The 13,796-nt window shown below is 32.1% G+C and overlaps 4 protein-coding genes across 4 annotated transcripts; 1 reads left to right on the top strand and 3 right to left on the bottom strand.

Annotated features, from left to right (window-relative positions):
• Positions 1 to 220: 220 nt before the first annotated feature.
• On the bottom strand, positions 221 to 1,612 carry LOC107404708 (transcription repressor OFP14). Its single transcript, XM_016011702.4, has one exon. It carries the CDS (start codon positions 1,456 to 1,458, stop codon positions 526 to 528), a length of 933 nt encoding a protein of 310 aa, XP_015867188.1. The 5' UTR covers positions 1,459 to 1,612; the 3' UTR covers positions 221 to 525.
• A 3,696-nt stretch (positions 1,613 to 5,308) lies between these two features.
• On the top strand, positions 5,309 to 7,588 carry LOC112490295 (uncharacterized). Its single transcript, XM_025069974.3, has 2 exons — positions 5,309 to 5,638; positions 6,677 to 7,588. Exons 1-2 carry the CDS (start codon positions 5,422 to 5,424, stop codon positions 7,357 to 7,359), a joined length of 900 nt encoding a protein of 299 aa, XP_024925742.2. The 5' UTR covers positions 5,309 to 5,421; the 3' UTR covers positions 7,360 to 7,588.
• Positions 7,589 to 9,475: 1,887 nt separating this feature from the next.
• LOC107404700 (uncharacterized) lies at positions 9,476 to 9,966 on the bottom strand. The gene is made up of 2 exons (XM_060814509.1): positions 9,622 to 9,966; positions 9,476 to 9,508 (listed from the first exon to the last, which is right to left on the bottom strand). The coding sequence occupies exons 1-2, from the start codon at positions 9,964 to 9,966 to the stop codon at positions 9,476 to 9,478; spliced, it is 378 nt and encodes a 125-aa protein (XP_060670492.1).
• Positions 9,967 to 11,285: 1,319 nt separating this feature from the next.
• LOC107404961 (uncharacterized) lies at positions 11,286 to 13,657 on the bottom strand. Its single transcript, XM_016011976.4, has 3 exons — positions 12,820 to 13,657; positions 11,762 to 11,833; positions 11,286 to 11,547 (listed from the first exon to the last, which is right to left on the bottom strand). The coding sequence occupies exons 1-3, from the start codon at positions 13,396 to 13,398 to the stop codon at positions 11,545 to 11,547; spliced, it is 654 nt and encodes a 217-aa protein (XP_015867462.2). The 5' UTR covers positions 13,399 to 13,657; the 3' UTR covers positions 11,286 to 11,544.
• Positions 13,658 to 13,796: the final 139 nt, after the last annotated feature.

Raw genomic sequence — 13,796 nt, 5'->3', positions numbered from 1 at the left:
TCAAAAAGCATTTTACTGTTTTTAAGTTGGATAATATTTTTCGAATTTTACGCGAATGAATTTTTATTATTCTCGGTATCAGGAAAGATTTTAAAAAAGAAAAAAGAAAAAAAAAGATCCGCAATAGTTGGCTGCATTTGCAATCTACCTATGATCAGTGCCAAGTTCAAAATCAGAAAATTACTTTCAAGTTTCAATATTACATTAAAATACAATAAAATATTGTTTGCTTATTTCTTTCCCATTAGGGAGAACAGAAAAATTTACCGCAGCACCAGGGAACAAGCAACCGACAAGACCACCATAATATCCACGAAATCTCACCGAAAACCACAAAACTACAAAACCTAAATCATAAACAAAAGCATTCAAATTTTCCTTGAAAAATGCTTAATGATATAATTTACATGCAGATTGCATGTGAGGCCTACGGAGGATAAGACTAAAAACAGTCTAATTAAATAAATTTTTTTATATATTTTTTTTTGTTTCCTTGATGAAATCTATGGTCAATCAGATTAATCCTTACGTTACTTGTCTCACTTTCTTCCTCCTTTCTCTCGAGCTTCGAACATTCCGAGATCTCGCCGCCGCCTGAACCCTATCATTCGATCTTTGACGTAAAACCACGATCAAATCCACAAAAGCGCTGAGAATATACTTGTGGGACTTTTTTTCATTCAAATTCAGATAACTAAACAAAAGCTCTTCCATGAAAACCCAATCAACTTTCTGATGGTGTCTTAGCCTTGCTTCAATCATTTCATGCATTGATCGCCGAAATTCGTCCTGAGGGCACGGCGAATACGTCAAAACGGCGATGCAGTTATCGGGAAGCGAGACTTCCTTTGCAATAATATTATCTTCTTTTGTTGTTGCATGGTTAGAATCCATTGATGCTGATTCATTTATGGTTCCAGTTGAGGTTGTTGAGGAGCTCGACCCTGAACCCCCTGAAACTACAACGTCGAATTCGGAACTGCTGGTGGTCAAACTGAGCCGGCGGCTTTCCTCGATAAGCGAGCTCGATAATACAGGGGCAACGAAAAAGCGGTGGGAGCCGCAAAGATCGGTTGGTGGGTCCACCAACCTAGGAGATTCGAATAAAAACCCACCTTGGTTTTCATTTTCGTGGTGTGGTTCTTCATTGCCCTTTTTCTTCTTGTTGATATTGATTTCTTCTTCTTTGTCCTCGTCGTCTTTTATATAGAGTGACTTGAAGTTTTCGAAGAGAAACCGATCGATGTCGGAGAGTGTTGCTGAATCACTGTCTTCACGAGCCTCTTGATGATCATGTTGTTTGCGATCGATAGCAAAAGATAAGGTCTTAGGCTGGTGTTTGCAACCTGAGAGAATGAAACTTTTGGAAGAAGAAAAAGTAGTAGAAATATTTTGTGGGGTTGGTTTTTTGATCTTGGAGAGGTAATCTTGGAAGGTCTTTTGGAGTTTCTTTGGCATTTTCTTTTTTTTTTTTTCCTTCTTTTTGGAGCTTTTGTTTTTCTGAAAACCAGACACACAGTATGATGGGTTTTTCTTTGAGTGAACAGTTTGAAGAGGAAGAGTGGTTTTATAAATAAACAATCAAAGAAAGTAACATAAGTTATAAATTGTTTGCCATGGACGTTTTGTTTATAAATTATTTAATGCTGGATGGGAATTTCGGGGAATAACATATCTTCGATATTTATTGTAGGTGGATTGTTGACTTTTTTTATTAGATTTTGACCATTTCTGAAAAAGTTCTGTCCAAAAGCATGCATCGCTTTGCATTTTTGTGATAAGATTATATTTATTAAGAAAAACCAATTATGGATACATATACGAGAGGGTTTTGGTAAGATATTAATTTCGCTGGCCATGGAGATATGGAATTCTTGGATTATATGGAACTAAATTAAAGTTTTAATATAATAAAATGAGATTTCTTACTTTTACCCTTCAAAAGCAAAATAACGTTTTTCAAAAATTTGTTTCCTCTTCTTTCAATGTTAATTTGAATTACGGCAACTTATTTTTGTTACATTTAACTGCTTGCCTTTTGATTTTTGTTTCTTTTTTGTCTTTGCATATCAGGAAAAGTGATTTAAGTATTAATATCAGAAATTTGGGATTCGTTACAAAATATTTTAAAAGCCACAAAAGTAATTGGTTTGTTATTCAGCATCATAGCCAATTAGAGAAAAAATAAAAATAAAAAATCCATATATAGCTGTAAAATAATCCTTAGGTTCTAATTAGATTATCCACAAAGCACAACTTTTGTCACTTTGTTTTTGTTTTCGTGGCAGAGGAGGCTAATTAAATTTTACAAACACCGCAAAATTCCTCCAACGATACCGGCCAAAAATGACCAATATCTAAGGCATTTTAGTAATGAGAAGTATTCTTTTAATGACAAAACTGTGACTGAAATAAATTGGTTGCGAGATGGAATCTGCAGGTTGACATTTACTACAAGAATCAGGAAGCCTCATGACATTTATTGACTTCCTTCATCAAGAATTAATTAACTTTTTTCTTTTGTTCTGATTAGTAAACTTTTTATTAAAATGGAAGATCAATATTCCTCAAATTCTGGATTATTGTCCCAAAAAATAGTAATTGTCCTCTAATATAGTTTTTGTTCTCTTGTACATTCTTAATGAACTTGAACTTAAATTTCTATCGAAAAGAAATTTATTGTCTCCTAGAAAAAAAAACAATTTCTTGTCATCCATTAATAAATTATTATTTTTGGGGTAAGGGGTTACACCTTAATTCTCGTGTAGCAGTTCTGAAATGGCATGGGCTTTGGCACCTTTCTGTTTAGCTTAAAAGAAGGGCAGACGGCATACCTTATATTGGTTGGAATGCATGCTCTCTTTCCACTACAAGGGTTGGAAGCTATATTTAAAAGAGAGAGAGAGAGAGAGAGAGAGAGTGATGGGGAAAAAAAAAAAAGCAGTTCATTGGAAGTTATATATATATATATATATATTATTAAAAATTTAATTTTATTAATTGAATATTTGTGCTGCTATTTTATTTTTAATTTATTGTTTATTTTTAGAGGGCCGGATGGCACACGGCACACAACTTTATTGGTACCATGCATGCTTGATGCTACTGGCTGTTGTTGAATGGCATGGATTTGGCTGTTTGGCACGCTACATTTTATTCCAAAGTCTCTCTAAAACTAATCAAATTTATTGCAATCAATAGTACATTTTTTTAAACAAGAGCGCTTAACACTTAATGATTTTCCAACATATTATTACAAAAAAAAAAAGGGTTTTCCAGCATATCCTTTGCATATTTTTATTCTCATATAAAATATATCTTACATCATATATATATATATATATATATATGCATATATATAATTTTATTATTAAAAATTTTATAATATAGATATCTGTATATTTTTAATAATATTGATACAGACATTCACATTATAAAATGATTAATTTTATTTCCACTAATTTTGATAGGACGTTCAAATTGTTCTTTTGTATTCCACGCCAACATTAATGGAATGAGTTTGCTTACATCAGGATTTCCGGATAACAAAATAACTACATATATTATATCCTAGCTTTTTTCTTTTTTCTTTTTCTTTTTTTTTTCCCTTAAAAGTAAACAATATTATTTTCGGTCCTCTTTTATGAAACAATTTGATCGCAAGTACTGTCATTCCCTTCTAAAGAGAGTGGCTTTAGACTTTGTTCACGTGTAAAACGACAAGGTTATCTTTTTTTTTTTTTTTTTTTAAATCATGATTTTGCATTTGTTGATGTAAGAGTTTTCACGTAAGGTAAATATTTTACTTTCCAATCCATGTATGGATATATGAAAATCAATTTTCTGTCAAATTCACTTGTTTATTTTATAAATTTGACGTTCTGGTTCAAATAAACTCAATAATTAAAAAATATATTAAAAATATTCTTTTAATTAATTTTCATATTTGAAGATAATACATGTCTTCTTCTACTTTCTTTCTTTCTTTCCTTTTTTTTTTTAAAAAAAAGAAAAGAAAATGTCCTTATAATGAATAACATTAATAATGTAGGTAGCTGTAAGTTTAACCCTTAACGCGGGAATGAAAATAAAAACCTAATAATTATATAAGGCAAAATATTAATTGTATTTTGATATTTTTGACTTTCTAAAAATTTAGGCTGTTAATTTTTCAATTTAGTAATTTAAGCTTTCAATTCTTTAATTTGTTGTGACTTAAGCCTTTTTGACTAATAACGTTAAGCATATCATATGATAACATTAAACTGTATCAAATTTTAAATTAAAAGATATTAAAGTATAAAATTTTAAAATTGAATTGATAAAAATCTGCATTTTAGTATTTTTAAAGTTTGGAAATTGATTATTTTAGTATCTTAGAGTTAAATTGATATAGTTTGATTTCATTATGTAATCTACACCAACTTTTTAAAAAAATAAAAAGTGTGATAGTGCAAAATTTTAAAAATAATTTTATTATTTTGCACTTTGAAACCTTTTATTTTAAAAATTGATTAGATTTGACAACATGTCATATTGAATTATATTCGTATGATGTTGTATTTTGTTCATGTAGAATTCAGTCAATCTATCATTTGACCTATTAATCTGTTAAAAATATGTACAAATTTAAAAATTCAAATTTGACTTAGATTATAAATAATAAAATATATATTTTTTAAATCTTGCAAATATAATTGTTTGTTTTTAGATTTTTAAAAAAATTAAATTAAAAAAAAGAACATATCCATACATGTTTGAAATAATAAACTAAGTTTTTTCATATTATAAAAACTTGCATAACTACAAAAATATCCCTCATGTGCTAATGCATCTAATGGACTTATAATATTTTATGTGTTAAAACCTGTTAATTTATTGGATTTTATTAGGCAAAATGATACGAATTCAATATGATATTATCAATTCAAATTTGCAAATTATCATACAGGTAGTGTCGTATGATATTTTGTTTAAGTTTAAAATTAATAGAATATAATACTAGTCACATGAGATGGCTGTTAAAAATTATAAAGACAAATAAAATTTAAATTGCAACAAATTAAAAAATTAATTTAAGTTGATATGTTAAAAAGTTAAAAGTCTAAATTGTAGAATTCTTTAACCATAAGCAAATATTGGAATGCTCTCTTTCTTTTCTCTTCTTTAGATAATTAATTTAACATTAGTTATTATTAGACTTCCTTCCTCGTCTTTATAAGGGTTGATTCAAAATTTCAGATCTCATTCTGAAATTAATTTATATATGCTCTACTTTTATAATAAAAGGAAACGACTTCGTAGGGCATTAGGAATTTTAACAGAAATACCGACCAATCCAAGCCACAGTGCATCGAGAGCAAAAAAGAGGAAGAGAAACATAATTACAGAAAACAAAGAAACGCAGATAAAGAAAAAGAAATGGCAACGAACATTAATGTGAGAGAAGAAAGAAGAAAAAGAATTTTGGAGAGAGGGTCGGATCGAATGGCACTCATCACGGGCCGAGTTCAATCTCTCCCTCCATCACCACGATATCCATCATCCCCATTATCATCACGATCAACATCTTCATCAGCTCCTTATCATCAATCTTTGCTTTCTGATCAACATCAACAACCGCACAATACTATTTCTGGTACATTATTTATTTTCATATCCCAATTATATACGCATTAATCTTATTTTAATTAATTATATAATATTCCTGTTTTAATTAATTTCTATTAAATCTAATCTCCCATTTATATATATGTTAATTACTGTTGGTTCATAATTCATTACAATTGATACTTTTCCATATATTTTGTTTCTATGAGTAATTGAAAAGTTTATTTGAATTATTTTCAATGTGGCACTTTATTAATTAATTGTCGTTCTGAGTGATCCTGAAAATAAAATTGCACTCAATGATCAGAATACAAGGGATAGAAATTTAAGAATTTATTGTTCTTTTGGACTGAACATATATATGGTTGTTAACAATATTCTTATTTGATCATGAAAAAGAAAACCATGGTAAAAGAATATTTATATTCCAAGTTCTCTTCAAAACTTTATATGTGAAAGGCAAATGGTGACTATATATATTCTAATCACATATATTTCTCATCAAACTAAACACCCTTTACAATGTTTTGACAAAGTTTCTTAATAATGGAACTACTTTTTGACAATGGAATTCAACACATGAATTGAGAGACTTCCATACGCAGGGTAAAATGAGGGTGAATTTGTGTTCCCTTGAAAGATGTGTTATATATGGGGTACGTGGGCATTTCTTGCATGAATATCTGTGCCTTGTATCACACCAATTTCAAACAAGTTGTTCAGAATAGACTAACTCAGTCTTTCATGACGATGCATGGAATTAGTGCTAGCTTGGATGGCCCAATGCCCAAATTAAGTTGAATAGAGAGGCTCCAAAGTTGACTAATCCATGTTACATATATATAATTAGCATGATAATGGATTACATGCATAGTCCAAATGTAGCAGGACTAATCTAAGTCAATAATTAGAACCTCACATCATTGATGATTAGGCAGATTAGAGGACTTAAAACTTTAGGATGTAAACTACTTGTTGTTTTAAGCAGATATATGATATTATAGGTAATACCAATTTCTACATTATTAATGAATGCTATTTGTGGTGAATTTCACTGGTTTTGCAGCTGCGGTGGAGAAAATTAAGGAAAATGACCATGTTGGTGATAAAATATTGCCAGACCATAAAAGTAGAGAAGAGATTATAAAGGAAGAACAACATTCTGAGAATGGAAGCCACACAAAAAAACCTCAATTGCGCAAACTGAACAACATAAGTACTACTACTACAGAGGCTAAACTACCCCTGCCTGAACAATCATCATCAATGGTTCAAAAGGCTAATACTCAAAAAGAGCCTGTACACTTTGAGCCAATCAAGATCAATCGTCTTAATAACTTGTTCACTTCCAAAGAATTAAACTCCTGCATCGTAGCTTCTGGGAATATACGCATTTTCTGTGCTTTCATAATCGCAATTTTGGTAGTGATATCATATGTTGATTATCCATTATTTGGGATTAATTTAGTGAGGTCACAGAGCGTTGTGGCCTCAAGGCCTCTGTACCTCCTCTTGCTAACCGATGTGACGATTGTTGCTGCTCATTTGTTATACCTCAAGAAGCTAAGCGGCTTCGAGCAGTCAGAGGAAGAGAAACAGGTTCCTCAGGCTGATGAAGAAGCAGATAACTGGGAAGGAGCTTTTAAAGTTTTGGAGAGAGGTTTGGTGGTTTACCAGGCTATCCGTGGGATTTTCATGGACTGCAGTGTTTATACAGTGGTCGTTGTTTGTGGCCTCTCTTTGGTGTAGCTTTTCGATTGCCTTTGTGCTTCAATTATTGACTCGGCAGATCCTTGAATCACACCATTCATTTATGCAAATCTGGCAAGAAGCAAATCTCAGTTTTGATTCTATTTTATGCATATACACATAGCCTCAGATTCATTGGGAACAGCATAATATTTTCCTTGTTAATCGAAATTTTTAACTGTTTCAGAACTATTAGCTGCCTCTTAATATCAAAATTATTATGCTCTAATTAGATATTTCTTCATTATTTTGAATTTGACATCACCCTTACATGTAATTGTTGATTTTGCATTGTGTCTTTGGCTCAAGATATTAATGTTAGGACTTACTCCTTTGTGCATTACATATAGTCCTGCTATGATAAACGATATCAGTCTAAGTTATGATGGGCATCTAACCGCCTGTAAATACACCCATCATAACATATGCAAAAATGCCATATCATATAAAATTTTTACATATACTTTATACATAATGTGGTAGATGTTGGTAAAGTAGAAGTTGTCCTTTACAGACATATTAATGAGGGCAGTTACAACACCCATAACTCCTGAAAGAGTACTTTTTTATAAGTAGGTGGTGGAATTGGTGAATTGTTTAGTTAATAGTTACCAAATATGATGTCTTCAAGCGGGGACGATATCATCTTGGTCTATGAAATTCATTCAATGAAATGGGGGACCAATTCTAGGATCTTGGACCATTTATGTATCACCCAGAACAAAAAAAGCATTATAAAAACGAGTCTTCTGTCGCTTACCAATATGTTTCTGTGTTTTTAAGAACAAAATCCGATTTTAGTGTTGCCAGAAGAATGATTTAAGAAACAGAAACAGAAATAGAAAAAAACAAAAATCATGATCAAAAAGGTAAATAATAATTATACATATTTGATTAGTAGTTCACAAATGAAGCTACGGCTTGATTTATAGGCTACTGAAATCAATAGTCCTAATTGTTAAAGTACTATTAAATCTGTTTATTATTCCAGACACTTCTACTTTGTATTATTCGAGGACATAGTTATAATTTTATTTTGTTAACTATTAAGTCTGTGAAACAGATTATTGTTTGTTTTCTAAATAATAGTCTCAACTATATTGTTGAAAACAATAAGAAGTTGATTATTAATATGAGTAGAACATGGCACTAGCTAGCGGCAAATATACCATTCTAGTGTGACCTACAAGACAAGTTGAAAAGTCTGAACACAAATTATTATTGGTAGATATAGGTCCTTGTGAAGGAAAGATAAATGCAGTTGCACTATGACTTTTAGCCCACAAATATATGTGAACCCCACAAAACCTCAAGAACCGCGCCATTGTGTCCGGTTCTTCCTCAAACAAAGTTCACACAAATTGGTTGTCAGAAAGGGACTCATACAAATTTCCTTTTTTTTGTTTTTTTTTCCCCCTTGTATTTTTTCGTTTTCTATGTGCTTCAGCAGCAACAGAACTGGTTTTTCTTCTCCTTTTTTTTTTTTTTTTTTCCCCCCAACTGTTGCAGGATTTTTACAGACATAGGATTCCAATATGTTTAACTTTTTACTACGACATAACTTGAAAAAAATACAGGGTGGGCAGACCATTTGTACATAAACAAACACTACAATTTTGGCCCTATTTTTTGTAAAATGGAAATTCAAATTTTAATGTTGAACCCCACCAAATACCTAACTGTCTAGAGGAGGCACGCCTTCTAACCACTTCATTCAAGACAAGTAAGATGATGTAGTGAATAGCGGACCATGGCAACTACGTACTGAAACTACCCTTTAATAACATAGATTTACTGCCACTCGATATAACTACCCTACCACCAATAAAACCCAGAATTTTACCATGATTTTGCCTCTTCAATATGATAAAAATTTAACAAGAGCACTCTTAAATAAAACAACCAAAATAATAATACACATGGGTATGTTTCATAATCATACATATATATATATATATATATATATATATATATTGTCTTTTCTATATGTAAAGATTTTGCTTCAAATTCAGCGAAAAAAGTTCAGATTAGAAATGGTAGATACAGAGATATTCTTTTATATTAGTCTTCAAAGATAATATAAAAATACTAAGAAGATAGATGGATTGATCCAAAGCTAAGACCTTGACAATATCACAGCTTCACTTTGCTAAAGAGAAAAAAGAAAAAAGGAAACAAAAAAAGAAGAATATTTAACAGCAAAAGCAAGTTCCAATGACACAAACCCTCTCACTGCATAAGTTCAATTTCCGATCAACCTACCAATCCACCTTTCTTCAAAATCCTAGAAGGAACAGCAAAACGAGCAGAGAAGGACCTAGAAAGATTATCAGGATCAGCCCAATTAGAACCCTGATCGAAATTCTGAGCATAGGTATAAGGATCATAAGGAAGATGCACTGGAGTATAAGTTGAGCAATCAAAAAGCCTCTTCTTCTCTTTCTTTATTTTAATCCACAACATTCTCCATCTGGGCATCACGATCATCTTTGATGAAGCTGCTACAGCACCGAAAGACACACTGCTCCCATACCCACTTCTTCTCACATAGTTTCTGATGCTCGAATTTCTTGAATTGCTTGAACTGCAGCAGTTGTTAAGCTTCATGTTGATTCTTCAAAAAGCAAAATATGGAGCTTGATAAAGTTGGTAGTTCTTTCTCATTTCTAAAGAGCACAAGATTTTAGCTACTCTCTGAAGTTACTAATTGGTATGATGAGGAACATATTTTTGAAGTCAACACTAATGCTTCTCTTAAAAGGGGCATCTGGTCAGAGGCTTCAACTTGATATTTAAATAATTTTGAGGGTAGTCTTGTAGATTTCATATAAAAGGTATTTATTTATTATTATTATTTTTTTTTTTTTTTGGTTACGCTAACATGTCATCATGACATTTGAAAGTGGGTTAAAAGTGTTAGAAGGCATGGAAGTTGTTTTGAAAGTATGGGAGATCGATAAATAGAGTTGTCAACATTTAATTTGTTCACTATACTTAATGGTGAATGTTAAAGATTAATTTCTTTTTTTATACTTCAATTATATATATGCCTGTCACCATTGAATTTGTCAGTTTCTGATTACAAATTTAAAAACCGCCTAACCAACTAGCTGACTGGTAATTTTCTGATTACAAATTTAAAAACCGCCTAACCAACTAGCTGACTGGTAATTTTCTTACATTCGGATTATAATTTTCTTTGTTACACAAAGGATGCAAATGTTTTATTTGTCGCATTTGCTTTTGTATCTCCAAACATTTTATAAATTTTTAATGTATTTTTTTCCTGTTATTTTATTAAATTAATCTAAGGTACTACTACTACTACGTATTAATAGGATTGGTAGCAACGGGCCCATTCCTTAAAGTAGCAAAAGTATTATATGTAGGGACATATTAAGTGTATTCCTTTTTTTAAGCTAAAGGTAGGTTATCCTTTTCACAAATTAAATAAAGTAAAAAAAAAAAAAAAATCCATAAAAATCACATGTTGGAGTAGCTTCTCCGGATAACATCGGCAAAATTCAAATTATAAATGCTGCTAAAAGTGATTATATCACCACATTGATAAGAAGAAAGCAACCATTTTTATTTATTTATTAAAATTTGTTTGTTTCATACATAGGTTTTCTGAATTTTGCATCTGTTAATTTAATATAAGAAAAGAAAATAAAAAATAAAAAAGAACAAATAAAGTTATTGAATATTAAAATGTTTTTGAAAGTTTACGAGAAATATAGAAAAGTTGCAGGTGCCGAGAAGAGGAATGGTAGCAGAGATGGTACCAGCAAAAGCCAATTAAGTAGGTGGGAGCAGTGACTAAAAGGTTATTACAAGGGAAAAGTGGTGTAATACAGTAGGGTTTCTACTCCGTCTAAGCATCATTTTGATAGAGTCTCAGAAATTGAGCTTATGCTCTGAAACTCTGAAGGAAGACACACTTAGATTAGATCATAGAAACATTTTTTTGCAGGACAATGGACTGGCAATGTTATAAAGTTATAAGCAAACAAGTAGAATTACAACACCATTACATAATTACGATTTACCACATACATATTATGAAACAAGCAATTAGATTAATATGCGTGATTCAAATTTTACATGGGTGGTGATATGTACATGCAATGGAACAGATAATCTTCTAGCTCTGCAGCAGCTTCTTGCACATTGTACTCAAATTCATCACTGACATTAATAAAAACACAAATCAGTAATTCTTCTATTAGAAATTTTACATACACTCTTATCAATCTTGAATCTACAATTGCCCAATAACAAAGACTTCCTTTCAAGCATACAATGCAATGCAAAGCCATGTTTATAAGTTATAAATTCTAAAACAGAGACACTGTTTTTTGCTATTTTTAAGGGAACAAAGTAGTAAAACTGAGAAACTAACCTCATGGTAACAATTTTGGCGTACAATAGTCTGGTTTACTGTGTTTACCGAAACCTCACATGATACTTTTGCCTGTCAAATAAATTATAATAATAAAAGCATCAGTACAACTCTGTGTTTTATGACAGATTCCGAAACTTTGTGAAGGTTAAAAAATTTTCGTAATTATATAATAAAAAGTGTAAATGCTTTACTGAGGAAAGTAACTTTCAGAGATGGTCGATAACTTTCTTCTTTATATGTTGTCCGGAATAGAAAAAAGCAACTCACTCACGGAAAAGTTTAAGAAAAAAAAAAGCGAATAAATCCAAAGCATTTAAAAAGATGAAATGCTAAGGGTTTTAAATATTTTCGAACTTCAAAATTCAATGTCAAAAAAGAAAGTTTCACCGTGATTCGATTCCGAACAATGCAGTACAAGTAGTAGCTAGCCATGATGAGTAACTCATATTTGTAACAAGTTCCAAAAATTCTCAATCGGTCACCTAACCTTTCTACTGTGCTCTCCTAGTCCCAGTCATTAACCAAGCGTAAATAATATGTAGTGGTGCAATAATCCAATTTCAGCGTCAGATATTGGAATGCCCACCTGGCTTTTGATTGGAAAAAAAGAAAACACTCTGTTTGGCACCCATAGTTGGGTCACATACCTTTATTGAAATGGGCAAATTTCCGTACAATTAAATCCCTTTTTTTTTGGTAAATCATTATTAATCCCCTTTTAATATTCGTTTTTTATATATACTAAAAACAAACAAATTTGTCTAAGTTTTTCCGCGTAACTTTTAAGGAAAGTTTAAATCTCATCTTATGATTAATAATACTATTGAAAAACAAGTAATTAAAACTGACAGGATGATTTTTTAAAAATATTAGATTTAATAGTAATTACAGCAAAATAAAAATGTTTAAATGAAAATTTCGAAATTAAACAAATTTAGCACCACCCAAACTATTTAAAAGCATATAAACTATATAGTAAAAATTATATTTATGAGCATAAAAATGACAGGAAGAGATGATTCACCAAAAAAAAAAGGGATGATTTCTTTTCGTACCTGCAAAGGGAAGTAAAAGAACAAGAAACCAAGCTGGCCCTGAACCTCCGTAACAGCAGTAAAAGGAACAGTACCTTTAGCCAAATCCTCAAGCAGAAACACCACGTCGGAGAACAGCTCGACGCCGTACAAATCCATCTCAGCGTCCACGTAAGACGCTCCTCTGGCCCTCACGCGGCCGTTGTCGGACCTCACGTGACCCAGCACCTTCCCTCGGTACCCAACCGTCACCTCCAGAGCCCTATACTCCATCGAGTACACGTCAGCGTTGCGGACCTTGAGCGTCAGCAGAATCGAGACGTCAATGGAAACGTGAGGCGTGGTGTGGATATGGATTCTGTTGAGGTGCATCCGTACGATCTTGAGGTCGGGTTCGGAAGGCCAGAGGACGAAGACGGTGGCGGCGAAGAGGACGAGACAGAAGGCGGAGATGGAGCGGAGACGGCGGCGGCTGGAGGGGTAGTAGATGGGGAGAACGACGTAGTTTTGGTGGTCGGAAGGTAGAGGGGTGTAGGGAAAGGTTTGAGGAGGAAGAGGAGGAGGAGGAGCAGGAGGATCGCATTTGGAAGAAGCTGCCATTGTTTGTCTGCTTCACACGAATGTACGAGGAAAGATGGCGCGCGGGTCGTTTTTCTTTCTTTTTTAGCTTTTGCTTGTGTATGTTGGCTTTTTGAATGTTTTTGGGGGGTAGAATGGGGAAAAAAACAAAATTTAAAATAGTTTGATAGGGAAATCTATTGTTTGGCTGGTGGAAAATTGGGAATTTTGGGTTTGGAGAAAGTACTTTGGGAATGTTGGATTTTGTTTTGTTGCACTTTATGGTTTTTGTTTCGGCATGGGGAAATTGTTGTGGGGTTCATTGGTGAAATTCATGTATATTTTTCAATTTTCATTTGGGTTCTTGGTATTATCACTATAATTACTAATATTTTCAGTTAAAATAATCAGGGTTTAAAAAGATGTGACGCTCAACGATT

Source organism: Ziziphus jujuba, chromosome 1, assembly GCF_031755915.1.
Source record: "Ziziphus jujuba cultivar Dongzao chromosome 1, ASM3175591v1".
NCBI classification, from domain to species: domain Eukaryota; kingdom Viridiplantae; phylum Streptophyta; class Magnoliopsida; order Rosales; family Rhamnaceae; genus Ziziphus; species Ziziphus jujuba.
The sequence above is the reverse complement of the archived record's forward strand: the minus strand, read 5'-3'. Positions and strand labels throughout refer to the sequence as shown.